This window comes from Gossypium hirsutum, chromosome A02, assembly GCF_007990345.1.
Source record: "Gossypium hirsutum isolate 1008001.06 chromosome A02, Gossypium_hirsutum_v2.1, whole genome shotgun sequence".
Lineage (NCBI taxonomy): Eukaryota > Viridiplantae > Streptophyta > Magnoliopsida > Malvales > Malvaceae > Gossypium > Gossypium hirsutum.
In genome coordinates, this window is record NC_053425.1 from 103320650 (window position 1) to 103348468 (window position 27819).

The 27819-nt window shown below is 34.6% G+C and overlaps 1 protein-coding gene and 2 non-coding genes across 4 annotated transcripts; all 3 read left to right on the forward strand.

Annotated features, from left to right (window-relative positions):
• Positions 1-4339: 4339 nt before the first annotated feature.
• LOC121217375 (small nucleolar RNA R71) lies at positions 4340-4446 on the forward strand. Its single transcript, XR_005913481.1, has one exon. It is a non-coding gene; the product is annotated as a small nucleolar RNA R71 (small nucleolar RNA).
• Positions 4447-14530: 10084 nt separating this feature from the next.
• LOC121216791 (small nucleolar RNA R71) lies at positions 14531-14637 on the forward strand. The gene has a single exon (XR_005913011.1). It is a non-coding gene; the product is annotated as a small nucleolar RNA R71 (small nucleolar RNA).
• Positions 14638-22965: 8328 nt separating this feature from the next.
• Positions 22966-27675, forward strand: LOC107937234 (ubiquitin carboxyl-terminal hydrolase 3). Of its 2 annotated transcripts, XM_016870083.2 has the most exons (7): positions 23011-23383; positions 24380-24496; positions 25153-25212; positions 25307-25405; positions 25593-25778; positions 26377-26558; positions 26985-27675. In XM_016870083.2, the coding sequence occupies exons 1-7, from the start codon at positions 23267-23269 to the stop codon at positions 27388-27390; spliced, it is 1167 nt and encodes a 388-aa protein (XP_016725572.2). In that variant the 5' UTR covers positions 23011-23266; the 3' UTR covers positions 27391-27675. The 2 variants fall into 2 exon arrangements, with proteins under 2 accessions (XP_016725573.2, XP_016725572.2); XM_016870084.2 differs by lacking the exon at positions 25153-25212 and having other exon boundaries at positions 22966-23383.
• The last annotated feature ends 144 nt before the right edge of the window (positions 27676-27819 follow it).

A 27819-nucleotide genomic window follows, 5' to 3' on the forward strand; every position in this document is an offset into this window, starting at 1 on the left:
TTCATATGCATAGGTTCTTCATTCGTCTAACTCGTTTAACTGCATTAACCTGTTTTCACCTGCAAGTTTGGGATCAAAGTTTAGAAATTTTATAGCCCAGAATGCTTTGTGTTCCAACTCAAATAATAGATGACAACTTTTTTCATAAACGAATTTGTATGGTGATGTTCCTATGGGGGGTTTTAAAAGCAGTTCTATAAGCCCATAATGCGTTATCTATTTTCATTGCCCAATCTTTCGTGTTAATCCTACTGTCTTTTCTAAGATACGTTTGAGTTCTCGATTTGCCACTTCGACTTGGCCACTAGTTTGAGGGTGGTAAGGGGTAGCTGTTCGGTGGTAAACTCTATATTTCTTGAGTGTCTTTTCAAATTGGGCGTTACAGAAATGAGTCCCCTTATCTCTGATAATTAGTCTAGGTGTTCCAAATCGAGAGAAAAGTTTTTTAAGGAAACGTACCACTACTCTAGCATCATTTGTAGGCAAAGCTTAGGCTTCAACCCATTTAGACATATAATTGACAGCTACTAAGATGTATTTATTTCCAAATGAACTAGGGAATGGACCCATGAAGTTGATACCCCAAACATCAAATATTTCACATGAAAGCATATATGTCTGAGGCATTTCATCACGGTTAGAGATATTACCTGTCATTTGACATTTGTCACAAGAAATAACATACTTGTTGGCATCTTTGAATAATGTAGGCCAATAAAAACCTGATTCAAGTATTTTATGTGCGGTCTTATTTCCACCATAATGTCCTCCAGCTGGTCCTGAGTGGCAATAGTTCAAGATTTTTAATGCTTCTGTTCTTGTAACGCATCGCCGAATGACTTCATCTGCACATATACGGAAAAGAAAAGGATCTTCCCAAAAGTAGTTTTTCATATTAGTAAAGAATCGTTTCTTTTTTTGATGTGTCAACCCTTTTGGGATAAAGTTAGCGACTAAAAAATTCGCGATGTCTGCAAACCAAGGTACCTTCGAGTCATAAATAGCAAAAAATTGTTCTTCAGGGAACGAATCCTTTATTTCCACTTCATCTAGCTCTTTAGTATTTGAATTTTCAAGCCTGGATAAATGATCAGCTGCGAGATTTTCTGTTCCTTTCTTATCTTGAATTTCCAAGTCAAATTCCTACAATAGTAAAATCCATCGAATGAGACAAGGTTTTACATCAGTCTTAGTTAACAGGTAGCGAAGGGTAGAATGGTCAGTATAAACAACAACTTTAGACAATATCAGATATTGCCTAAATTTATCGAATGCAAAAACTACATCTAATAATTCTTTCTCCGTGTTGGTGTAGTTCTCCTATGCGGCTGTCAAAGTTTTGCTAGCATAATAAATAGGTTGAAAGTGTTTGTCCCTTCGCTGTCCTAAAACTGGACCTACTGCAAAGTCACTCGCATCACACATTAGTTCAAAATGTAAATTCCAATCAGGTTCTATTATAATTGGAGCATTAATCAATTTATCCTTTAGAGTGTTAAATGCTTCTAAACATTCCTTATCAAAATTAAAGAGCATATCTTTTTCTAGTAATTTGGTCAAAGGCTTAGCTATTTTAGAAAAATCTTTAATAAATCTTCTATAAAACCCAACATGTCCTAAAAAACTTCTAATAGCCTTAACCGAACTAGGAGGAGGTAATTTTTCAATGATTTCGACTTTATATTTATCAACCTCAATCCCTTTACTAGAAATTTTATGTCCTAGCACAATACCTTATTGAACCATAAAGTGACATTTTTCCCAGTTAAGTACAAGGTTCGTTTCCTCACATCTTTTTAGAAATCGTTTTAAATTTTTAATGAAAAGATGGAAAGAGTTACCGAATACTGAGAAATCATCCATAAATACCTCCATGATATCTTCTACGAGTTCGTTAAAGATGGCCATCATGCAGCGCTGGAACGTAGCAGGAGCATTACATAATCCAAAAGGCATTATTCGATAAGAAAATGTACCGTATGGACATGTGAAAGTCATTGTTTCCTGATCTTCAGGAGCTATTGGGATTTGAAAATAGCCAGATAGTCCGTCTAAGAAGCAGTAGTACATGTGCCCTAATAGTCTTTCCAACATTTGGTCAATGAATGGTAAGGAGAATTGATCTTTTCTCGTGGCATCATTTAGCTTCCTATAGTCAATGCAAACTCTTCAACCTATGACTGTCCTAGTTGGAATTAGTTCATTCTTTTCATTGGCCACCACAGTCATGCCTCCTTTCTTAGGGACAACCTGCACTGGACTTACCCAAGAATTGTAAGAAATAGGATAAATAATTCCAACATCTAGAAGTTTAATTACCTCGGCTTTAACAACTTCCTTCATGTTGGGGTTTAGTCATCTTTGAGCTTACACACATGGTTTATATTCATCTTTCATTAAAATTTTGTGGGTGCAAAAAGAAGGGCTGATCCCTTTAATGTCAGAAATTTTCCAAGCTGTGGCCTTTTTATGTTCTTTTAATACCTGGATTAATTCCTCTTTATCCTTGGGTTGCAAGTGAGATGCAATAATAACTGGTAACATAGAATTATTTCCAAGGAATGCGTATTCCAGGTGATTTGGTAATCGTTTGAGTTCCAGTTTGGGAGGTTCTTCAATAGTGGGCTTTTGCTTAAAATCATCGTTCCCTTTAATGTCCTCATATTCTGCTTGTCTTTGGAAAGATTCATTAAAATTCAGTTTAACTTTTATTTTACCTGTCTCTGAATCATCATCATCTATCTCCTTTCATTGGGCATGGCACAGTTCCAACGTCTCCTTATATATGATTTCCTGAAAAGAATCTTGAGCAGCATAACATGAATCATCCTGTTCCCTAGAAAATCTCATGGCATCATAAATTTTAAAAACGATTTCTTCGTCACCTACTCTAAGTACCATTTTACCATCACCCACATCAATAACAGCCCTAGCAGTGGCTAAAAATGAATGCCCTAAGATTAAAGGTGCTTCAACATCTTCATCCATATCAAGCACAGTGAAGTCAACAGTGAATATAAATTTATCTACTTTTATAAGTATGTCCTCTATAATACCCTTAGGATATTTAACAGATCTATCAGCTAGTTGAATACTCATCCTAGTGGGTTTAGGTTCCCCAATACCAAGTTGTTTAAACATTTTATATGGCATCAAATTAATGCTAACACCTAAATCAGCTAGTGCCTTATCAACATTAAAACTACCAATTAAGTAGGGTATTGCAAAACTTCCTGGATCTTTTAGTTTGGTTGGCAGTTTGTTTTGGAGTATAACCGAGCATTCCACTGTAGATAAGTCTTCAAACTTCCTTTTGTTTGTTAGGAGCTCCTTTAAAAATTTTACGTATGTAGGCATATGTGATATAGCTTCAACAAAAGGTAAGTTAATATGTAGTTGTTTAAAAAGTTCAAGGAATTTACCAAATTGTGCATTCATGTGGTCTTTCTTCAACTTTTCTGGGTATGGAATTAGTGGTTTATATTCATTCGGTATTGGATTGTCATTGCTTTCGGGTTTTACCTCCTCTCTTTTGCTTCCGTCAGCTTCTTGTTGTGGCTTCTTTTCTGATTCAGCTAACACTTTCCTACTTCTTAGTGTAACTGCTTTCACATGTACTTCTGGATTGGGTTCGGTGTTACTAGGTAGATTTCCTAGCGCTCTATCTGAAATCATCTTAGCTAGCTGTCCAATTTGAGTTTCGAGCCCTTGGATTGATGCTTGTTGATTTTTAAGTGTCGTCTCGGTATTCTGAAAATGAGTCTCTGACACTGAGATGAATTTGGCTAGCATCTCCTCAAGGTTTAGCTTCTTTTCTTACTGGTAAGGTGGTTGTTGAAACCCCGGAGGATGTTGTGGCCTTTGATTTCCTTGACCGCCTCACGAGAAATTGGGATGGTTCCTCCAACCTGCATTATAAGTGTTACTATATGGGTTATTTTGGGATCTAGAGTTATTGTTACCCATATATTGAACTTGTTCCTCTTCGATGTTAGGGTTGAAGGGTTGATATTCTGTGCATGCTCTTCCTCCATTTGAATCGTACCTCATCACTAGATGTACCTGAGTAGAACTACACAAATCGTTAATCTTTTTATTTAAGAGTTCTACTTGGTTAGATAGCATTGTAACCACGTTGAGGTTGAAAACATAGGCTGCTTTCGTCGATTTTGTTCTCATAACTTGTCACTGATAGTTATTCAGTGACATCTCCTGAATAAATTTGTAAGCTGCCTTAGGTGTCTGATTATTGATAGTTCCTCTAGCGGCTGCATCAATCATCTGCTGAGTCAAAGGATTCAGGCCATTATGGAACGTTTGAACCTGTAGCCAAAGCGATAACCCATAGTGAGGGCACCTTCTCAAAAGGTCCTTGTATCTCTCCCATGCATCGTAGAGTGTTTCTAAATCCATCTGCACAAAAGAAGAGATTTCATTACGTAATTTGACTATTTTAGTCGGTGGAAAATATTTTAATAAAAAATTTTCGGTCATTTCTTCCCAAGTAGTGATTGACTCTCGCGGTAACTAGTTCAACCATTGTTTAGCCTTATTCCTTAACGAAAAGGGAAACTACCGAAGGCGAATGGTGTCATTAGAAACGCCATTAATTTTAAAGGTATCTCAAAATTCTAGGAAATTTGCCAAGTGAGCGTTGGGATCCTTGTCCTACAAACCATCAAACTGAACAAACTGTTGTATCATTTGAATTGTGTTAGGTTTCAGTTCAAAATTATTTGCAGCAATAACAGGTCTAACTATACTTGACTCAGTTCCTATTAAATTAGATTTAGCATAATCATAAATAGTGTGCGGAGCAGGATTTTGATTAATAACAATTACAGGAGGTAGCGGATTTTCTTGGTTTTCAGCCATCTCCTCGGTTATGGTTTGAATATTGTCCTCTTGCTTGTTCTCTGTGTATCTTAAGCTTCGCCTTATTTATCTTTGGTTTCTGCAGACTGTGCGATCGATCTCATGTCAAAAAGTAATGGTCCTGACGGGTTTCTTCTAGTCATAAACTATAAGAACCTGCCAGAAAAAGAGAAAAAGAAGAATTAGTAATAAAAAATTAGAATAAAATTTAAATTGCAGTAAAAGTAAATGGCTAAAGTAATAAAAATCAAGTGTTCCTAATATCTTAGTTCCCCAACAACGGCGCCAAAAACTTGATACGTGATATTCGTGACAGGTTTTAAATATTTATAATGAATCATTCTTGAAACTAACAATTATCACGATGAAGGCAAGTGTTCCTATCGAACAGTAGTATAGCTTTAGCAAGACTGGATTATCGAACCCAAAGGAACTAAAAGTACTAGTAATGACTGTTTTTTATTATCTAGCCAAAGAATAATGGGGTTTGTTTTAATTAACTAATTAACTAAACTAAGAATTCACAGAAAATAGAATTGGGGAATTACTTTTGGAAAAACTCGATTGATTAAGACAATACCTAAGGAAAAATCCACCTAGATTTCACTTGTTATTTGACTTTGAATCGGACGATTTATTCATTTGACTTGATCCGTAGAAATCCTTAAGTTATATTATTATCCCTCTCGAGACTAACAACGTCTAACCCTTGGTTGAATAATTGAAATCTCTTTCTAATTAACTCCCTAGGGTTGCATTAACTCGATCTATGGATCCCCTTATTAGGTTTCACCCTAATCCGGTAAAATATTGTCACCCTTTCTCTAGGCGTGCAATCAACTCCACTTAATTATGACAAATGTACTCTTAGACAGGGTCCATTCCACCTCTGAATAAGAGCTTAACTTGAATCAATATCCTGGAATATCAAAACAAGAATTAAGAACACATAATTAAGATCAACTCAAATATTTATCACACAATTCAGATAATAATAACAAGATCTGTCTTAGGTTTCATTCCCCTTAGGTATTTAGGGGTTTTAGTTCATAACTAAAAAGGTAAACATCTCAGAAGAATAATGAATACAAAACATAAAGAAAAACCCAAAACTCCTGAAGGGAAATTGAAGGGAGATCTTCAATCTTGATTATGAATCCGGCTTCTGAGATGGATCAATCGGCTTTCTTTGAGCAGTTCCATGCTTCATTCTCTATGTCTCCTTTTTTTCTCCTCCTCTAAGGTGTATTTATAGGCTTTAGAATGCCTAAGAACCCTGAAAATTGGCCTTTTCCAAATTGGACTAAGCTTGGGCTCGGCAGGGACACGCTCGTGTAATACGCCCGTGTGCGATTACTTTAGGCCGTGGTCAAGCCTGTTAAATAGGCACGGGCGTGTAGTCCACCCGTGTGAGTCGTGCTTTGATTCTGCCAAATTGACACGGCCGTGTGGTCTGCCCGTGTGAGGAAGTCCAGGCCGTGTTGATTTCGTACGTTGGCCCATTTTCTCAATTTTTGGCCCGTTTCTCGTTCCTTTCACTCTCCTATGCTCACCTAAGTATAAAACATGAAATTAAGGCATTAGGAGCATCGAATTCACCAATTTTAAGGAAAAATCATCTATAAAATGTGCTAAGCTTAGGATAGAAATATGTATAAATTACGGTTTATCAATAGTGAAGGGAGATAGGAAGAAATTAGGGTTAATGGGGAAATAAAAATGGGGCCACAGTCGTGTAAGCCCCGTTTTGAGCCACACGGTGGTATGCTCCCAGCCCGTGTTTTTCGCGGAATCGTAGTCAGGTTCGTACACGGGCCCTTTGACATGCCTGTGTTCTCAGGCCGAGTGGTGCGTAAGGCTGCGTCGCATGGCCATGTACACTTTCCTTCATTTCTCCCACGCCCATGTTAGGTTCTCCACGCCCGTGTTCATGGCTTATGCTTGTGGGTTGATATTTCAAGTCAGTATCGCACATGGCCTGCGGACACGCCCATGTGTCTAGGCCGTGTGACTCACACGACCATATCGCACGGCCATGTGCTACTCCCTTTCATTTCTCCCACACCCGTGTTCAATCCAACACGCCCGTGTCAATTAATCAGGATTGCGTAGGCCACGGCCTTTAAGCACTGCCATGGCCTATGCCCGTGTTTTATTCTGACTTCGTTTATCGTTTCAATTTTTGGGTAAGTTCTCACACGGCCTCAAGCATGCTCGTGTGATAGGTCGTGTGACTCCCATGGCTGCCTCGCACGTGTTCATGGTTGTGCATGTCGAAAATACCTGCAGTCAGATTATAAAGCAAAAGGAAAAACAACTAAGTTATTTAGTGGGGTTAGTGCTCGGGTTGCCTCCCGAGAAGCGCTTATTTAGAGTCTAAGCTTGACTTTACCTGGTAGGTATGTTTATTCAGTTTTGCGGAGCCGTAGCTCCTCTCCTTTATCTTTGAAATCCTCACCCTTATAAAGTTTAAACCGATGTCCATTTACCTTGAAAGTGCCTTGGGTTGGGTGACTTACCTCTACTGTGACATATGGAAAGACCGTTTGGACAACGAATAGACTGACCATCATGATTTAAGCTTCCCATGGAATAATTTGAGCCTTGAGTTGTATAACAGGACAAGATCTCCAACTTTAAATTGTTTGTTTTGCTTTAAACGAGCATCATGGCAGTGTTTTGTTGCTTTTTTGTATATTCGTGAATTCTCATAGGCATTAGCTCGTCATTCATCTAACTCGTTCAGCTGCATCAATCTCCTTTCACCTGCGAGTTTGGGATTTAGAAATTTTATAACCCAGAATGTTTTATGCTCCAATTCAAACGGTAAATGACAACTTTTCCCATAAACAAGTCTGTAAGGGGATGTTCCTATGGGGGTCTTAAAAGCGGTTCTATGGGCCCATAAAGCATCATCTATTTTCTTTGCCCAATCTTTCCTATTTGACTCTACAGTCTTTTCTAGAATGCGTTTAAGTTCTCAGTTAGCGACTTCGACTTGTCTACTAGTTTGAGGATGGTAAGGGGTAGCTGTTCTGTGGTAAACTCCATATTTCTTAAGAGTTTTATCAAATTCAGTATTACAGAAATGAGTGCCCTTATCATGATTACTCTAGGTGTTCCAAATCGAGAGAAAAGTTTCTTAAGGAACTTCACCACTACTCTAGCATCATTAGTAGGTAAGGCTTGGGTTTTCACCCATTTAGACATATAATCAACGGCTACTAATATGTATTTATTTCCAAATGAGCTAGGGAATGGACCTATGAAATCAATACCCCATACATCAAATATTTCACATGAGAGCATGTACGTTTGGGGCATTTCGTCACGTTTAGAAATATTACCTGTTCTTTGGCATTTATCGCAAGTAGCAACATACCTGTTGGTGTCTTTGAATAGTGTGGGCCAGTGAAAACCTGATTCGAGTTTTTTATGTGAGGTTCTGGTTCACTGTAATGTCCCCCAGTCGGTCATGAGTGACAATGCTCCAAAATTTTAATCGCTTCTGTCTTTGTAACGCATATTCGAATTACTTGATCTGCACATATACGAAAAAAAAGGTTCTTCCTAAAAATAGTTTTTCACATCAGTGAAGAATCGCTTCTTTTGCTGATGTGTCAACCCTTTTGGTATAATGTTAGCGGCTAAATAATTCGCAATGTCTGCAAACCAAAGTTCCTCAGAGTCAGAGATAGAAAAAAGTTGTTTTTCAGGGAATGAGTCATTTATCTCTTGTTCGTTCAGTTCATTGAGATGTGGGTTTTCTAATCTGGATAGATGATCTGCTGCAAGATTTTCTGCTCATTTCTTATCTTGAATTTTTAAATCGAATTCCTGCAACAATAAAATCCATCTTATTAGTCAAGGTTTTGTATCTGTTTTAGTAAGGAGGAATCGAAGAGCTGAATGGTCAGTGTAAACGACAACTTTAGATAATATTAAATATGGTCTAAATTTATTGAATGCAAAAACCACAGCCAACAATTCTTTCTCAGTCGTCATATAGTTTTCTTGTGCAGCTGTCAATTTTTTGCTAGCATAATAAATTGGTTGAAAGTGCTTGTCTTTCCACTGTCCAAGAACCGCTCCTACTGCAAAATCACTCGCATCATACATTAGTTCAAAAGGTAAATTCCAATCAGGTGAAACTACAATCGGAGCGTTAATTAATTTATCCTTAAGAGTATTGAACACTTCTAAACAATTCTGACTGAAATTAGAAGGTAGGTCTTTCTCTAGCAAATTCGTTAAAGGCTTAGCTATTTTAGAAAAGTCTTTAATAAATCTTCTATAAAATCCAGCATGACCTAAAAAACTACGAATAGCCTTAACTGAATTAGGGGGAGGTAGTTTCTCAATAGTTTCAACTTTTGCTTTATCAACCTCGATTCCCTTACTAGAAATTTTATGGCCTAACACAATTCCTTCACGAATTATGAAGTAATATTTTTCCCAATTCAGTACAAGATTTGTTTCCTCACATCTAATTAAAACTCGTTTTAAATTTTTAAGGAAAAGATGGAAAGAGTTACCGAATACCGAGAAGTCATCCATAAATACTTCCATAATGTCTTTCATGAGTTCATCAAAAATGGCTAACATGCATCGCTGAAAAGTAGCAGGAGCATTACATAATCCAAAAGGCATTTGTTGATAAGAAAACGTACCGTATGGACATGTAAATGTTGTTTTCTCTTAGTCCTCAGGAGCTATCGAGATTTGGAAATAACCAGAGTATAATAGCCTAAAATTTCAGTGGTGTCGGAACAGTGATTCGAGATCTCTAAATCTGACGACTGGAATTAGGAAATTAAAATAAAATAATATTTAGAAGTGAGAGAGATGTTAGAAATATTTTAAATAGGTGAAATTAAAATTTAAAGAGAAATTATTAAATAAATTAAGTTGAAAACTAGGTATCGAGACCTCAATCTCGTAAAATCGAGCCAAAAATATTTTTATAAATATTTATGGAGTGTTAGTAATATGTTGTTAAATTTTTGTTAGAAAATTTTATCGTTTGGGTGGTTAATTAAATAAAAAAGGACTAAATTGTAAAGGTGTAAAACTTGTGAAAGTGATTAAATTACTTAAGTCTCTAATGAGGAAGGACCAAAAGAGAAAATTTTCCCAAGGGAGATATTTTGGATGGCAATAGCTAAGAAAAAGTCAGGAAATTAGTGAAATAAGGGCAAAATTGGAATATTGCTAAGACTAAGTAAATAAAGTTAGGACTAAATTGGAATTATCTAGGTTTTTCTTCATTTTTCTTCTTTTTCATCTGCTAAAAATGCCATATGAGGCCTGAAATAAGCCTATTTTTCATATTTTTTGCATCATGTAAATTTAATTCTTGCTTGTTCTTTGTAATTTTTATATTTATATGACTTTTACAACTAGGTCCTACTATTAAATTCATTTGTTTTTATTCTATGAGTGAAATTGAAAGTTTCCATGAATAATTTCTGTAATTTTATGATGATTTAGGATGGATTTGAAGTTTTAATCTTATTATATGATGATTTTATTAAGCAATTTTAGTGGAAATTGATTTTTAGGACCTAATTGTGAAAAGTTTGGAATTAAGGTCTAATACTGAAATTATGGTTTAAAAGGTTATAAAGTAGTTTAAAGTAATATAATAAAGTGTTAATTGAGAAAAATTAGTTCAATTGGAGGATTAATTGAGTAGGGACTAAATTGTAAAAATTATAAAATTTGGGGTAAAAGTGCAATTTCAAAAATTAAAGTGCATAAGCTATAAATTAGAGTAGAATTTGAATAAATACTAATGAATAAATGGAAAAATTTTATATTATCAATCAAGAAATCGAGGATAAACGAGGAAAAGAGAAAATTCCGGAATAGTTCCAGAAATCTCTACAACTACTGCAAATTGTTTCGGGTAAGTTCGTACGGTTAAATTATTAAATTTCAATATTATTTTATGAATGATAATTAATATTTATGTATTTTAAGTGTTGAAAATAAGTAAATCATGTACAGAAGTTACGAAATTAAACTGAGTATTTCGGAGGAACGGAACGCAGGAAATGAGTACGATCGTTCAGTCAAAAAGATGAATTGACGGTAAATTGCCCAAGTAAATCGAGATTAAGTATTTGTTTTCTTTCTATTTAGCTGTTACAAGCTTCCATCAACTCATATGAGTTTCAGTTAACCTTTTAGGGTTTCAATTCAGCTTTGATGAGCTTCAGTTAGCCTTCAGGCTTCCGTTTAGCACTTGTGTGCTTCAGTTAGCCTTCGGGCTTCCATTTAGCACTTGTGTGCTTCAGTTAGCCTTCGGGCTACCGTTTAACACTTGTGTACTTCAGTTAGCCTTCGGGTTTCCGTTTAGCACTTATGTGCTTTAGCTAGACTTCGGGCTTCAAATCACGATATACTCAAATTCGTAAGCCGTTCCTTGAATGGACAAGTTGGTAAGTCGTAAATGTAACGTGTGGAAAAAGAAATGTAAGTAATGTTATCATTATTATTATTGAGCTCAATTAAGTAAATTTTTTTAAATGAGATTATGACTTACAAGATTAAAGTAACTTACTTGAAATGTCCATATGATTTGAATCTTGGAAAACTAATATTTGGTAAGATTTATAGTTAAAGCCGACGAACTTACTAAGCTATAGTCAGCTTACTTGTAATGTTTATTGCTCTTTGTAGATTAACGGGAGGGTCAGAGAATCGGATCATCACGCTCAAGTTACAATATCTCGATTTTCCAGTAGATTTTGTTATAAATACTTTAAATGGTTTATATGGCATGTATAGGAGCTTATATGACTATGTTTTGTATTAACTCATGAATATATTAGTTAAGTTAATATAAGTTGATATGTGATATGAATGGAAATTAACTAAGATGTTTAAATACTACTTGAAAGTATGAATGGATATAATGTTAGATAAAATAAGAACTAGTGATATTGTTATGAAATGAATGTGATTTGGATGAAGATTGTATTTATTGAGTTGTTGTTTGTGTTGAATTGGTTGCAAATTTGAAGTTTCAGGGAAGGTTAGATGTTTCTAAAAAGGTTATATTGAGTTTTTTTTAAATAATAATAATAAAATAAATAAATAAAAAGTAATTATATTACGAAAAAAATTCCAGAGTACTTGACTAAGTCTCTATTCATTTATAATACGTGATTTAGGCCTCGAGGGTTCGTAAAAGAGACTTAATGATTTAATTTTAATATGTTTGTTGTTTATTCATGAATTGTTTGTAAATTAACCAATATGTTCGGTAATGCTTCGTAACCCTATTCTGACGATGGTTTGGGGTTAGGGGGTGTTACACGGAGAGTCCATTTAGGAAGCAATAATACATATGTCCGGATAATCTTTCCAACATCTGATCAATGAATGGTAGGGGAAAGTGATCTTTTCTTGTGGTATCGTTTAATTTCCTATAGTCAATGCAGACTTTCCATCCCGTGACTGTTCGTGTTGGAATTAATTCGTTCTTCTTATTTTCCACAATAGTCATGCCTCCTTTCTTAGGAACAACCTGCATAGGACTTACCCAGAAACTATCAGAAATAGGATAAATAATTCCAACATCTAGAAGTTTAATTACCTCAGTTTTTACGACTTCTTTCATGTTAGGATTCAACCGTCTTTGAGCTTGCACACAAGGTTTGAATTCATCTTCCATTAAAATTTTATGTATGCAAAAAGAAGGGTTAATCCCTCTTATGTTAGAAATCTTCCAAGCTATGGCTCTTTTATGCTCCTTTAATACTTTGAGTAACTCGTCTTTTTCAGTTGGTTGTAAATCTGAAGCAATAATTACTGGTAATGTGGAATTATCTCCAAGAAACGCGTATTCTAAGTGATCTGCTAATTGCTTTAATTCCAATTTAGGCGGTTCTTCAACAGAGGGTTTTAATTTAATTCATTGTTTACCCCAATACCCTCGTAGCTCTTCTGTCTCAGTGAAGGCTCATTGGAATTTAGTTAAGCTTTTATCTTACTTATCTCAGAGTCATCATCATTTACCTCCTCTCCTTGGGTAAGACACAGTTCCAATGTGTCCTTATGTATGATTTCCTGTAAAGAGTCTTGAGTAGCATGATCAATAGAGTCAATAAAATAACATGAGTCATCCTATTCCCTAGAAAATCTCATGGCATCATAAATTTTAAAAATAATCTCTTCGTCACCTACTCTGAGCACAAGTTTACCATCACCCACATCAATAACAGCCCTAACAATGGCTAAAAATAGACGACTTAAAATTAAAGGTACCTCAACATCCTCATCCATGTCAAGCACAACAAAATCAACAGGGAATATAAAATTATCTACTTTTACAAGTACGTCCTTTATAATACCCCTAGGATATTTAACAGATCTATCAGCCAGTTGAATACTCATCCTAGTGGGTTTCGGTTCCCCAAGACCAAGTTGCTTGAACATTTTATATGGCATCAAATTTATTGTTAGCGCCTAAATCAGCTAGTGCCTTCTCAACATTCAAACTACCAATTAAGCAGGGAATTGTAAAACTTCCTGGATCTTTCAGTTTGGTTGGCAGTTTATTTTGGAGTATGGCTGAGTATTCCTCGTTGAGTTTCACTGTAGACAAGTCTTCAAACTTCCTTTTATCTGTTAGAAGCTCCTTTAAAAATTTTGCATATGTAGGCATATGCGAGATAGCTTTAACAAAAGGTAAATTAATATGTAATTGTTTAAAAAATTCGAGAAATTTACCAAATTGTGCATCCATGCGGTCTTTCTTCAACTTTGCTGGGTATGAGATTGATGGTTTATATTCCATCAAAATCGGTTTTCCATTGTTTTCGGGTTTTTCCTCCTCACCTTCTTTTCTATCAGGTTCTGGTTGCAACTTCTTTTCAGATTTAGCTAACACCTTCCCACTCCTTAATGTAACTGCTTTCACATGCTCTTTTGGATTGGGTTCGGTATTGCTAGGTAAGCTCTCTGGTGGTCTCTCTGAAATCATCTTAGCCAGCTGTCCTATTTGATTCTCAAGTTTTGAATTGATGCTTGCTGATTTTTAAGTGCAGTTTCAGTATTCTAAAAAATGAGTCTCTGCTACTAAGATAAATTTTGTCATCATTTTCTCAAGGTTCGGCTTTTTCTCTGGCTGGTAAGGTTGTTGTTGGAAGCTTGGAGGGGGTGGTGGTCTTTGATTTCCTTGGCCTCCCCATGAGAATTTGGGTGGTTCTTCCAACCTGCATTATAAGTGTTACTATAAAGATTATTTTGAGGTCGAGGATTATTATCCATAAAGTTCATTTGCTCATTTTCCATGTTAGGGCCGTAGGATGGATAGTTTAAAGTGCTCGTTCTACCTCTACTTACATCACACTGCATTACTGGATATACCTGTGAAGAACCGAGTAAACCATCAATTTTCCTATTCAAAAGTTCTACCTGATTAGAAAGCATGGTAATTGAATCGACATTAAAAATGCCGGCTGCTTTCGTCGGCTTTGTCCTCATGACTTGCCACTGATAATTATTCAGTGACATCTCTTCTATAAACTCATAAGCCTCTTCAGGTGTCTTATTGTTAATAGTCCCACCAGCAGCTGCGTCAATCATCTGTCTAGTCGAAGGATTCAAACTGTTATGGAAAGTTTGAACTTGTAGCCAAAGAGGTAACCCATGGTGATGGCACCTTCTCAATAGATCCTTGTACCTCTCCCATGCATCGTAGAGTGTTTCTAAATCCATTTGCACAAAAGAAGAAATATCATTCCTTAGTTTAGCCATTTTAGCCGGCGAAAAATATTTTAGTAAAAATTTTTCGGTCATTTGTTCCCAAGTAGTGATTGACCCTCGTTGTAACTAGTTTAGCCATTGTTTACCTTTGTTCCTCAATGAGAATGGAAACAACCTAAGGCGAATGGCATCCTCAGAAACGCCATTGATCTTAAAAGTGTCGTAGAATTCCAGAAAATTTTATAAATAAGTGTTTGGATCTTCGTCCTGCAAACCATCAAACTGAACAAACTGTTGTATCATTTGAATCGTGTTAGGTTTCATTTCAAAATTATTTGCAGCAACAACAGGCCTAACTATATTCGATTCAGTTCCTGTTAAAGTAGGTTTTGTATAATCATACATAGTACGAGGAACAAGATTCTGATTTACTGGATTTGCAGCAACTACAGGAGGTAGTGCATTATTCTGATTTTCAGCTATCTCCTCGGTTGTGGTGTGAATATCGTCCTCTTGCCCTTCCTTTATGTATTGTAGGCTTCGCCTTATTTCTCTTTGGTTTCTGCAAGCTGTGCTTTCAATCTCACTGTCGAAAAGTAGAGGTCCTGACAGGTTTCTTCTAGTCATAAACTATAAAAACCTGCCAGATGTAAAGAAAATAATATTTAGTAATTAAGAAAAATTAAAAACAAAATTAAATTGCAATAAAAATAAAGAATGGCTAAAGTAATAAAAATTAAGCGTTCCTAATATCTTAGTCCCCGGCAACGGCGCCAAAAACTTGATGGTCGTGAAACTAACTAAAAATTCGACTTAAGGAAAGCGCACCTATCGAACAGTAGTATAGTTATGGTGAGACTGGAAATATCGTATCCACGAAGACTAAAAGTACTAGTAATAACTATCTTCTTATTATATAGCCTAAATTTAAGAGAATATTTTATCTAAAACTAATTATCTAATTAACTAAGATTACGACAGAGATTAAAGTTGAAAAATACTTTTTTGAAAACCATTGGAGAAGACAATACCCAAGGAAGAATTCATCTAGACTTCAATTATTACCTTTGAATTAGACGACTCATTTACTTGACTTAATCCGCAGAAATCCTAGATTTATGTTAATATCTCTCTCGAGACTAAAAACAACTGACTCTAGGTTGATTAATTAAAATCTCTTTCTAATTAAAACTTCTATTGTCGCATTAACACGATCTATGAATTCCCTTATTAGATTTGACTCTAATTCGGTAGATTTATGTCGTCCTATCTCTAGGATTGCATGCAACTCCGCTTAATTATGAATGATCTACTCTTAGAAAGAGATTTTTGCTCCACTGAATAAGCACATCAAAAATCTAAATTAATATCCTGGAATATTAAAGTAAGAGTTAAATTCACAATTAAGAATAAGAACAAGTGTTTATCATATAACTCAAATAATAATAAGTTTCGTCTCAGGTTTTATCTCCCTTAGGTATTTAGGGAGTTTAGTTCATAATAATTATAATATCCCGAATTAGGGCCTAATCGGAATAGTAGTTTCGTGACCACAAATCCAAGATAGAAATAATTATTTTATAATTATTTTGATGTTTATGATATGATTGCATGATTGTGTGAAAATTTCGTGATGAAATCCTATGCCTAAAGTGCTTAAATTGAAATTAGGGACTAAATCGAATAATTTGCAAAATTTGCATTCTAGGAGTTTTTAGTATGGAATTGCTTTGGAATATTAATGAGGAGGTCTTAAATATAAATTTGACCAATTTCTAAGTCTATGGACAAAAAATTGGACATGGATGGAATTTTTGGAAAGTTTAGTAGTAAGGGCATTTTGGTCATTTGAATATTAAATGAAATAAAATGGGAAAAATAACACAAAATGATCATCTTCTCCGTATTGTTGCTGCCGAATTTTACCTCTCCCCATAGCTAGGGTTTCTTCAACTTTTAAGCTTCATAATAAGTGATTTCATGCACTGTTTTTAATGATTTTTATGTTTTTGAAACCCCGGTAGCTCAAATTAACTTATGCTAGCAATAATTCAACCTAGGGTTCATATTTGGAAAAATACCCATAGGTGAAATTTGTGTATTTTGGTGTTTTATGATAGAATGTGAGGTTTTAAATTATGTTAGACAACTTGTGCTACTCGGTTTTAAGCGAAAACGAGTAAAAGGGCTTAATCGGTAAAAATACCTAATAGTCATAAGTACATGTTAGAGTGTGAATTTGATGTTGCCATAGAAAGGAAAAACCATCAGCATGTCATAAAACATAAGAATAAGGGATGAAGTTTAATTCCCGAGTCTAGGGGCAAAAGTGTAATTATGCAAAAATTTAGGGGCAAAAATGTAATTTTTCCAAAGTTCGTATTAAATGCTGTTTTGATGAATGTATGTATTAAATAAGATTAATTTGGCATTATAGATCAAGAGAAACAAGATTCAAGTTGCGATCGAGGGAAAAACAAAGTTTACGAAGAATAGGCTCGATTGCTAATATTTTGTATCGAGGTAAGTTCATGTGTAAATGTAGTAACATAATTGTCATTTTGAGCAATTTAATGTTGTTTATATGATATGATGCTTATTATTATCATGAAATGTTATGTTTTGTGGTTATTGTTGAATAATATGTAATTATGTGAATTACTTGATGAGTATGAACTATCACCGAGTATCGGTTCCGATATCCCGTGGAAGAAGGAAAAGATGTGAGATCGAGGAAAAACCCCGTTTGAACCTTAGGAATAGATTAGAATACAAGTGACATGTCACTAGGATACTTGAGTTTCGAACTCGTTGAGTTGAGTCCGAGTTCGTGAGTTGTAACTAGGCATCCGAACTCGTTGAGTTGAGTCCGAGTTTACTTATGGATGCGAACGCCCGAGCTCGTTGAGTTGAGTCTGAGTTCACTTATGGGCGGGTTACATGGTAGCTTGGCTACATAAGTTCCGCAGGCTATTGAGATTGTCTAGTTGCGAGTATGGCACTTACGTTCATGAAATCCGCGTATTCGAATTATATTCTGATGTGTTCAACGGGTGAATCTTAAGTGAATGAGAAGAATGCGTAAAACAAAGGTGACATATTGGTAAGTGTGGTGAATGAAAAAATTTGACATGTATGTATTTAAATCCTCGGGTTGAGAACTTGGTATGATGAAATCGTAGAAAGATATTAAATGCAAATGAAACATGAATGTCTTGGTGTTGTTTATGCAAATGATGTTTTATGTGGAATTTCATGATTATGTTACTTGCTATTTGCATGTGAACTTACTAAGCATTTATGCTTACCCCCTCCTTTTCATTCATTGTAGTTGTTGACAAGCTGGCTTGAGAATCGGGATAGGTTGAAGATTCGTCGACACTAACCGAAGGCCTAAATTGGTAAAATGGCTTGTGTGTTTTGAACGTGGCATGTATGGCAAAATACTCACTTTGTGTAAATGATCTTATGATATGGCTATGGTTTGGCGAGAAAAGGGGTTGTAAATGATTAGCCATTGGAATGGCCAATCTAAGTCATATTTGATGTTATGTATGTTTAAAATGCTATTTAGTCTATGAAAATATATAGTAAAGTAAAATTTGCCATAAAACAGAATCTGACAGCAGCAGTGATATAAATTTGAAAAATCACTAAAAATAGTAGAAATGGAATTAAATGATGAGTAAGTCATGAAATTGAAGCTTGATGAGTCTATTTTCATATGGATGGAACAAAACAGGTATATGAATTATATTTTGTAAGATATTTAAGTTTAGGTGGAACAGGGTCAGAGTGATCTCTGTATCCCCTGTTCTGACTTTAAAAATTCACTATAAATTTTACAAAAACAATTTGGAGTTTTATCTTACATTTATGAAATCCTTGTTGAGTCTAGTTTTATAAGAAACAAACAGAATAGTCATTGAAACTCTGTACAGGGAGATATCTGATTCAAAATACACAGGGGTCAGAGTAGTTGAACCCTGAAACATGGGAGATTTAACTAATAAATTGTAATTAATTGGCTTGACAAAAAATTATAGAAAAAAATTATTAAATATATATATGAGTCTAGTTTCATGGAAAATTTACGGATCTTAATTTTGACTTTCGGAACTCGAGATATGAATTTTTAAGTGACTGTGATGCAGTTGGCTAGCTTGTCTGGAAATTTTAAAAATAAATTATTTGAGCTGTTAAATTAATGAATTAATTTTAGTAACACCTCAAACTCGACTCTGGCGACGATCTCGGGTGTGAAGGCGTTACAATAATAATGGAAAACATCTCAAAGTTTGAGAAACAACAAAACATAAAGAAACCCAAAGAACTTCTAGGAAATTGGAATTCTTTAGTCTTGATGTAGATCCTGCCTCTGAGGTGATTCTGGTGGCTGTCCTTGAGTATTTTCTGCTTTCAACTCTTCGTGTCCCCTCTAATCCTCTTCTAGGGTGTTTATATAGACTTTCGAATGCCTAAAATAGCCTAAAATTAGCCTTTTCCGAGTAGAACTAGACTTGGGCTCGACAGGGACACGCTCGTGTACCACGCCTGTGTGAAGGTGCTCAGGCCGTGTGTAATTCTGAGGATTAATGTTGACATAGCCATGACACACGGGCATGTGGATCACCCGTGTGGAAGTGCCTAGGCTGTGTGAAACACTGATTTAGGCCCAATTTGTTTGTTTTTGGCCATTTTCTCGCTCTTTTTGCTATCCTAAGCTTTCCTGAGTATAAAACATGAAATTAAAGGATTAGGAACATCAAATTCAATGAAACCAAGGAAAAATCATCCATAAATATGCCAAGCATGAGGTAAAAATATGTATATATTATGGTTTATCAATTACTGTTAGAAAGCTGTACAAGCATTGTTTGATGAGTGTAAACCCCAATAGGTATATAATGATTTTCAAAATGGCTTTTAGAATAGAGAGCTAAAGGTTCCACATCATTTGGAAGCCTAGCCTCATGGCAGTACCAATAAGGTTGCTAGCATAATCTTTGGAGTAACCCTCTAAGGCTTGCTTTTTCCTTGTATGGTATAGGTTATGCTCAAATCATAAGTGGTGTACCAACAAATAGACTACAGTGGTGCCCTTTGAATATAGCAAAGGGTTAGAAGTGCATTTAGTGAGGCATAGAGAAATTGGAGGTGCGAGCAGTCAAAGACCTATTAAGAAGATGTCTTCTGAAGAAGTCGAGGAGTTTGTGGAGCCTTTGGTAAGACGCAGGGCAATTGGGGGGCATGGGTGAAATTGCTAGAATAGGGGAACCTGAGGCTAAGAGAGTTGAAAATGCTCCACAAGTGGTGGTATAAATTAATGAAGGGTTAAGTGCAATCGCTACTTTACCTAATCCTACAATGATAGACCACTTGGCCAACTTGACTCTGGCTCACTCATGGGAAGACAACATGTGACACTTCAATATCATACATAAGGGTATATAGACCCTTAGTCCTAACAGAAAAAATGGATCATCTTCCTCTCTTCTCCCTCTCATCCTTCCTCTTCCACTGACCCTATTATTGCCATAACTTGACCACCGTGCATAGCGGCTCTCTGCCTTACCCTAAGTAAGTTGAACCGCCCAACATCATTGTCATTTTTGTCTTATTTGATCCTTGTATCAACTAATAGCTAAATCTTAATGACAGGATAACTTTATTGATAATTATATAACTCTATTTTTAGACAATTCATAATTGTACCACTTAGACAAAGTATATAGCATAACTAAAAATAATAATTGAAATCACAATGACACAAAAGTTTTTTCATATTTTTCAATATCTAATAATTTATTAGATTTAATTAAATTTAATTGAGTTAATTAGGATTTTAAATAAAATAAAAGGCTTACTAATTAAAAAAAACATAGTGAAAAATAAAAAATCAATTAAGCCATCAATAAAATTTAGCACCCAAATGAGTCTTTAAAGATGAAAAAAATAATCAATTAAGCCTCTCTATTAATGTTGATCAAGCTTGACCATTAAATTTTGTTAACGTGATTGATAGACCAATCAAATGACGTGATAATTATGTGTAAACAAATATTTTAAAAAATAAAAAATCCTAATAAATATAACCATCCTTACATTAAATTTTAGATGATTATAAAAAATATAAACATTATAAAAAAATTATAGAAAATTATTTAAAATTTATTAAGAATTATAAAAATAGTAAAATATAAAAATTTAATTTATTAGACTATAAAAATATATATAAAAACGTCATCGGTTCCTTTTCAAGCTCTAGAAAAATGTCTTCATATTCTCACAACCCCCACCAACCTCTGACTAGAGGTGTTCATGGGCCGGGCCGGGCCGCGCCGAGTTCAGGTCGGGCTCAACTAAAAAATTGTGTCCATTTATTGGGCTCAGGCCGGGCCAGGCCCAAAAAATGGGCCTAAAATTTTGCCCAAGTCTGACCCGAATAAAAATACTAAAACTCAGGCCCGGCCCGGCCCTGCCGTATTAATTTTTATATTTTTTTATATTATTTTTAAATATATATAATACATCAAAAATACTAAAAACATTAAAATAAATATTTCCCAATAAATTGAAAATAAATTTTAAAAAATATGTAGACTTAAATAACACTGAGATAAATGCAACTTAACAAGCAAATACCTCTAAAATAATAAAAAAATTTAACAAATGCCTTTAAAATAATAAGAAAATTAACAATAAAATAAATTTTATACAATATCCAAACAATAACAACAAAATAGTAGAAACATAATAGTAAAATGGTAGCAAAATATGGAGAAAATAACAAGAAAATAGCATTCAAAAATAAAAAAATGCAGTTTTTTTTGTCATTTAATGAATCGGGCTAGGCCGGGCCCGAGCTAAAAATACTTTACCCGAGGCCAGACCCATTTTTTAAACGGGCCTTATTTTTTTGTCTAAGCCCATTTTTCAGGCATATATTTTTGTCCAAACCCTCCCACATTTCGGGCGGGCCTTCGGGCTGCGCCGGGTAGCCGGGCCCATGCACACCTTTGCTTTGCTATTTCAGTGATTATTGTAGATTCCATTTTCATCATTTGGTTCTCCATCATCTCCTTGATTTTGTCCTCAATCTCCACACCTTTCACCAAATGGTTTAAGCCCATCCCTACTCTTCATACAAAGCTCCCATCCACCTGCCCTTATCACCTCAAACATTGATCATTTGGTCACCATGTCTTGGTTATCCAAGAACTGGTATCCCATTCCAAGTCGCTTGGTTCCTGCAATGGTGCAATGAAGTTGGAATGAGGGGAGGGTGTAGCAAAAGCTTTATTGCAAAGAGTGGCAAAGATGGTGGAAAGCAACGGAGAGCTGGGCAATCTCATTGGGTGGCTAGGAGTCGGGGAGATGGTGGCTCGACAGTGCAGGGGTGGTGCAAGAGTGGTTGCAATTGAAGGTGAAGATAATGGGTGTTGGTTTAAAAGAACGAATGAAGATCATTTTTAATAATTTCTATAATTTTTTTTATAATTTTTAACAATTTCTTATAATTATTAATAACTACTATTTTTTATAATTTTAATAATTATCTAAATAATTACTATTAATGAATTTGGAAAAAATAAAATTTATTCTAAGTATTTTAAATTTTTTTTAAATATTTGACCATACAATAAAATATCACGTGTCACTATTTAATTGAAATATTAATCACATCAACAAAATAATTACAGTTAACAGTGGTTAAAGCTAATATGTTAACTTAATTAATTTTTTTTTGCTTATAGTTACTTTTACTAATAAATCACAAATTTTATTAATAATATTTTTTACTTCTATAAATTTTAAATTCAAATCTTATTTAAAATCTAGCAAATTTGGAACATTTGTTTATTATAAAATTTAATATTACAAAATTCATCCAAAATCTCCATATAATTTGGTTTTACAGCTTGGCAACGGCATCATCACGTGACGTTGAGTGCAAGAAAGCGTCAATAGTAATTTACTTTTACTAAGGTTAAAATATATCATGAGTCCCTATACTTTTCACATATTTAACATTTAGTCTCTATATTTTTATTTTTAATAATTTAATCTTTTTTCTTTTCATAGTTTAATATTTAGGTCCAATTGTTAATATTTTTAAATTTAATAGTGTGACATTTTAAAATATAAAATATACTCACTTGATAGTCATGCAACTAAAAGAATAACATTGTAATGAACCTGAATTTAATAAAATAATTTTAATAGTCTAACAATTGGAGCTGAATTTTGAAATCTAAAAAGTAAAAGTATGAAATTCCTAGAAATTACAGGGACTGCTGGTATATTTTAGCCTTTTACTCATTAATTTCTCTTTTTATATATTTATATATTTACTTTTCTCATCCCTATCTTAATTTTATTTATATTTAGTGCCAGTCGTAGTGCGCCACCATTTTTTTCCTCCTTTATTTTCTTCATCTATCGTCTCTATTAAATTCTCTCTCAAAAAAACCAAAAAAATATATAAATATAAACAGGAGAAAAGAAAAGCTTTCCTTCAACCAACCAAACCCTAAATCGATTCAATTTATTCAAATCAAACAGAGCGGAGATAGAGCCACTCGTTAATGGAGAGAGAGAATCGTTTGAGTTGAATCGGTCAGAACAAGATCTGAGTTCGAGGTTGTAATTAAACTTAATTTTTTTGTATTAAATGGGGGCGGCGGGTTCAAAACTCGAGAAGGCTTTGGGCGACCAGTTTCCTGAAGGCGAAAGATATTTTGGCCTTGAAAACTTTGGCAACACTTGCTATTGTAACAGCGTGTTGCAGGTTTCTTTTTTTCATTTACAATTCAATTTTGAATCTAATTCGATTTCTTTTTCCAGAAGATTATGTTGAATTTAATCGTCTATGTTAGTTTCAATGCTTTAAATTTGATTGATTTTAAATTTTAAGCTTTGAACAATTTTTTTAATATTCCTACATTTGTGCAAATTTATTGTTGGTACATGTTTCTTATTATTTTATCTGCAAGTTTGAAGGTTTTTATTTTTTGATCGCAGCAGCATTTATCTGGTTATCCTTGTTAATGATTTTATAATGTGTTCATTTGACTCAAATGATAGCTGTAGGAAGCAAGTAAATTTGTGAATCCTGAAGTGAATTGGTTGGATTCGACTCTATCATTTTCTTGTTTAGCAGTTAATTTCTCGGGTAATTTCATTTCGTGTATGCATTCAGGTGGTATATCACAAGTTAGATTGAAATTAGAAAGTTTAGATTTTAGATATACTTTCTAGACCAAATATTGACCACAATGGCTATCAATTAATATTAGAAACGGAAAGCAGTCTAGAGTTAGAATTTTGGTATTGGTGCTAAACTAAACAATGATCTAATACATTATTACTATTTATGCAATTCAGATTTCATTGTTCATGCGTATATTTAATATTTTTAATATTGCTTTTGTTCCTTCGTCCATTGTTCATTTGAATTGTCTGAACAATCATTTCTGAATGAATGCAACTTCAAATTTTAAGTGCTATATACTCGTTACCAGACTCTTTAGTCCCTATGACTTTTTTCTTTTTCATTTGTGCTATGGTACTTACTCTGAGATCTTTCGTGATACTTTATTCTATTCCTTGCTTTCTAATTAGTTTTACTTGATTAGCACATGTATGGTTATTTGGGAAGGATATGGTAATCCTAATAGTTTTATGTGTTGTGTTGAGTGTTGAATGTTTGTATTTAAATTTGTTGGGCGACAATGTCCTCTCAGCTTCAACCAATGTCTCATTTCATTTTCTCAATTTTTTTCAGGCACTTTATTTTTGTGTCCCATTCCGTGAACAGCTGCTAGAATATTATTCAAATTATAAAAATGGTGCTGATGCTGAAGAGAATCTACTGATATGCTTGGCTGATCTGTTTACACAGGTAAAAGCTCTGCTAAAAGTGCAGTGTTGAGGAGCAATAGTTCTTTAGAGTAGGTTGCTTTTTCCTTCCAAGGTGGTATTTGTCCTATTGTCAGCCAAAGGTGTTGCCATGTGTTTTTTCGAAAAGTCAACATCAGCGTTAGTTTCTTTTTACCAAAACAATGCACATAGGTTGCATTGTCAAGCCTTGATCTTGGTTTTCAAGAATGGTCCACTGATTTGATTCATTTAATAATTTTCTTTCTTTTCTTATTAGACACACTTAGGAGCCCATGTGCAATGGATAGAAGTATGAAAGTTCAATATACCATCTTCATGATGAATATGACAGGATCTAATCAGAAATTAAGATTAATATTGTTGTTAACTGGCTTATTTCTGTAAGTTCCCATCTTAATTTGCATGAGGTCCCGGCTTCATACAAGAAAGAACAATGTGTGTGCAATTTTTTAAAATAAGTCAATTTTATCTGTAAATCCTATAATTTGCTGTGCTTATGATCTGTTTCTTTCCTGTCCAAGAGTACCCACCTCATAACTGTTTCTTTTCTATATATTTCCTTTCCTTTTCTCAAAGGGTTTCATTTGGTACTTCTATGTATTATCCGTTAGGAAATTGCTTAGCTCCTAAAAAATGTTTTGCTTGAATTTTTTGGAGTTCAAATTTTGTAGGGAAGATGATGCTTTTCTGTTTCTAGCAAATGTTATAGATGTTCTGGTAAATCTTTCCTCCCCTTCTCTCATAGGTGCCACATATGTGGTTTTTACTTGATTACTACCTGGACTAAGTATTGATTGTTCTTTATGTTCAGATAAGTTCACAGAAGAAGAAAACAGGTGTCATTGCTCCAAAGCGCTTTGTACAGAGATTGAAGAAACAAAATGAGCTTTTCCGAAGCTATATGCACCAGGTAATAGAAATCAAGAACCTTATTTCTTCCTCTAAATTCATCATCTCTTTTGCTTATTCAAGGCTTCAATTATTCTGATGTAGTAGCCTTTTCCTTTCATGTCCACCATATTGAATTTCCTTATCATCTTTAATGGAAAGTGTGGAAGAGAATAACTCTCTCTCTCTCTCCCCCTCTCTCTTGGTAGGATGCCCACGAGTTCTTGAATTTTTTGCTAAACGAACTTGTTGACATATTGGAGAAAGAGGCTCGAACAGCAAAAAATGAGGCTGAAACTTCACCACCTGAAAAGGTTGCAAATGGTCCAAAGAATCCTCAAGCAAATGGCGTTCAAAAAGAGCCTCTGGTTACATGGGTACACAAGAATTTTCAGGTAAGTGTTCTTGTTGTTTACTGTGTTCTTATATTCTGAATCGTTCTTGTTTTGTGCTTTATTTATTTTGCTTGATATGAAATATAGATGAAATCAAGTTATTTCTTTGCTCAGGTTATATTTAAATTAAGATACCATGTAACTGGAAACCTCAGCGACATGTCTAGAATTGTAAGAAGCTATTAGGTCTAGAAATCATCTCTGCGCTGTCGCAAATTAATCTATTCTGTCCACTGATAGACATAGAAAACTGAATACAAGCATTACCATCTAGAAATGTTGCAGGATATCACATCACCGGTAAACCTCTTATGTGCATCCTTGCATCTACACTTCATCTTCGATTAATATTGGTACTTTCACTACTGCTTTTCTTTTCTTTCAATTATGATCTCACATTTGTGAATGGCACGGAAAAGGTGGTTGCTACTATCTTTTTCACTTAACTAATTATTTTTTGTTGACAATGCTTATCAAGGAATGCTATATAATTGTCAGTTCATTTATTAATAATATTTTGCCCTTCTCTCTGGGTACGTCTGTGTGTGTCATGTATTTTAGGAAAAACCTCATTATCTCATGGAGCAATTTGAAACAGGGAATACTTACCAATGAGACCAGATGCTTGCGATGTGAGACAGTGACAGCGAGAGATGAAACTTTCTTTGACTTGAGCCTTGACATTGAACAGAACAGCTCAATTACTAGCTGTTTGAAAAATTTTAGTTCTACTGAGACATTGAACGCTGAGGACAATTTTTTCTGTGACAAGTGCTGCAGGTGATTTTCTTTTATACTCTATTTTTTTTCATTATTTGTTGTGTTCTAGTTTCTCACATGATTAGGATTCGTCTTATAAAGTAATTTATATTCACAACAAATATTTTACTTGACTATCATTATCCTTTGTGAGATTTTCAGAATCGCTGACCAAAGACCAAAAATGTAAAGCTGAGGTTTTCTTAGTAGATGGTGTCAAATATGGTCATAGTTTTTCTTTCTTCTTAGTGGTTCAAACATGAAACTTGCATGGAGCAGTTAACCATATTGTCTTTTTCTTAAAATATATATATAATTCCTCGCCAACCGTTAAAGAAAAATGTGCTTAAACTAACTCAAAACTTATATCTTCTTGATTGCTACAATAGCAACAGTGCCAATTGAGTTAAGGCTCAATAATTATTGATAATATTTGTTTGCTTGCAGTTTGCAAGAAGCCCAGAAGAGAATGAAGATAAAGAAGCCTCCTCACATCCTGGTCATCCATTTAAAACGATTCAAGTACATTGAGCAGCTTGGCCGGTACAAGAAGCTCTCATACCGTGTTGTGTTTCCGCTCGAGCTGAAGCTGAGCAATACTGTGGAAGATGCAGATTCGGAGTATTCTCTGTTTGCTGTAGTCGTTCACGTGGGAAGCGGGCCTAACCATGGGCACTATGTTAGCCTGGTGAAAAGCCATAACCACTGGTTATTTTTTGACGATGAAAACGTGGAGATGATTGACGAGTCTGCAGTTCAGACATTTTTTGGGTCAGCCCAGGAGTACTCAAGTAATACAGATCATGGGTATATCTTATTTTATGAAAGTCTTGGTGCAAACAAGAATAGCTGAGGAAGAGGGTTTGGCTTTGACCATGAGTTGCTGTTCTAGAATCAGTAAAAAAGGAAAAAAAAAAACAAATAGACAAACTGTGCAGATATGCTAGAATCAGTAAATGTGAAATAAGAAGGGGCTATTTGCAAATGAGGAGATAGAGAAGCTGTTGTTTTTACAGCTTTGGATGTCCTGTAATTAGAATGTAGGTGTTAGGAGAGTTGACTTTAATAGCGTAGCTTTTTGACCTATATATTTGGTACATTCATTGGTTACAAATACAGATTTTCACATATTTTGTTATGGTAGCAGAGCTGATTGCTCCTTGGAAAACCTCATCAATTTGTGGTTTACATTACCTTGCCACATCAACAATATACATCCGAAAAAAAGGTTCAGTGTTTTCTTTTTTTTTTTTCCCTCAAAATCAGTCAACTTGAGCCCCAT

Coding starts and splice junctions, on each gene's coding strand:
- LOC107937234 (XM_016870083.2), top strand. CDS start 23,267: ATGGGGGCGGCGGGTTCAAAACTCGAGAAGGCTTTGGGCGACCAGTTT. Junction 25,213..25,306: donor CAAATGTTATAGATGTTCTG/GTAAATCTTTCC, acceptor CTTTATGTTCAG/ATAAGTTCACAGAAGAAGAA. Junction 25,406..25,592: donor TCCGAAGCTATATGCACCAG/GTAATAGAAATC, acceptor CTCTCTTGGTAG/GATGCCCACGAGTTCTTGAA.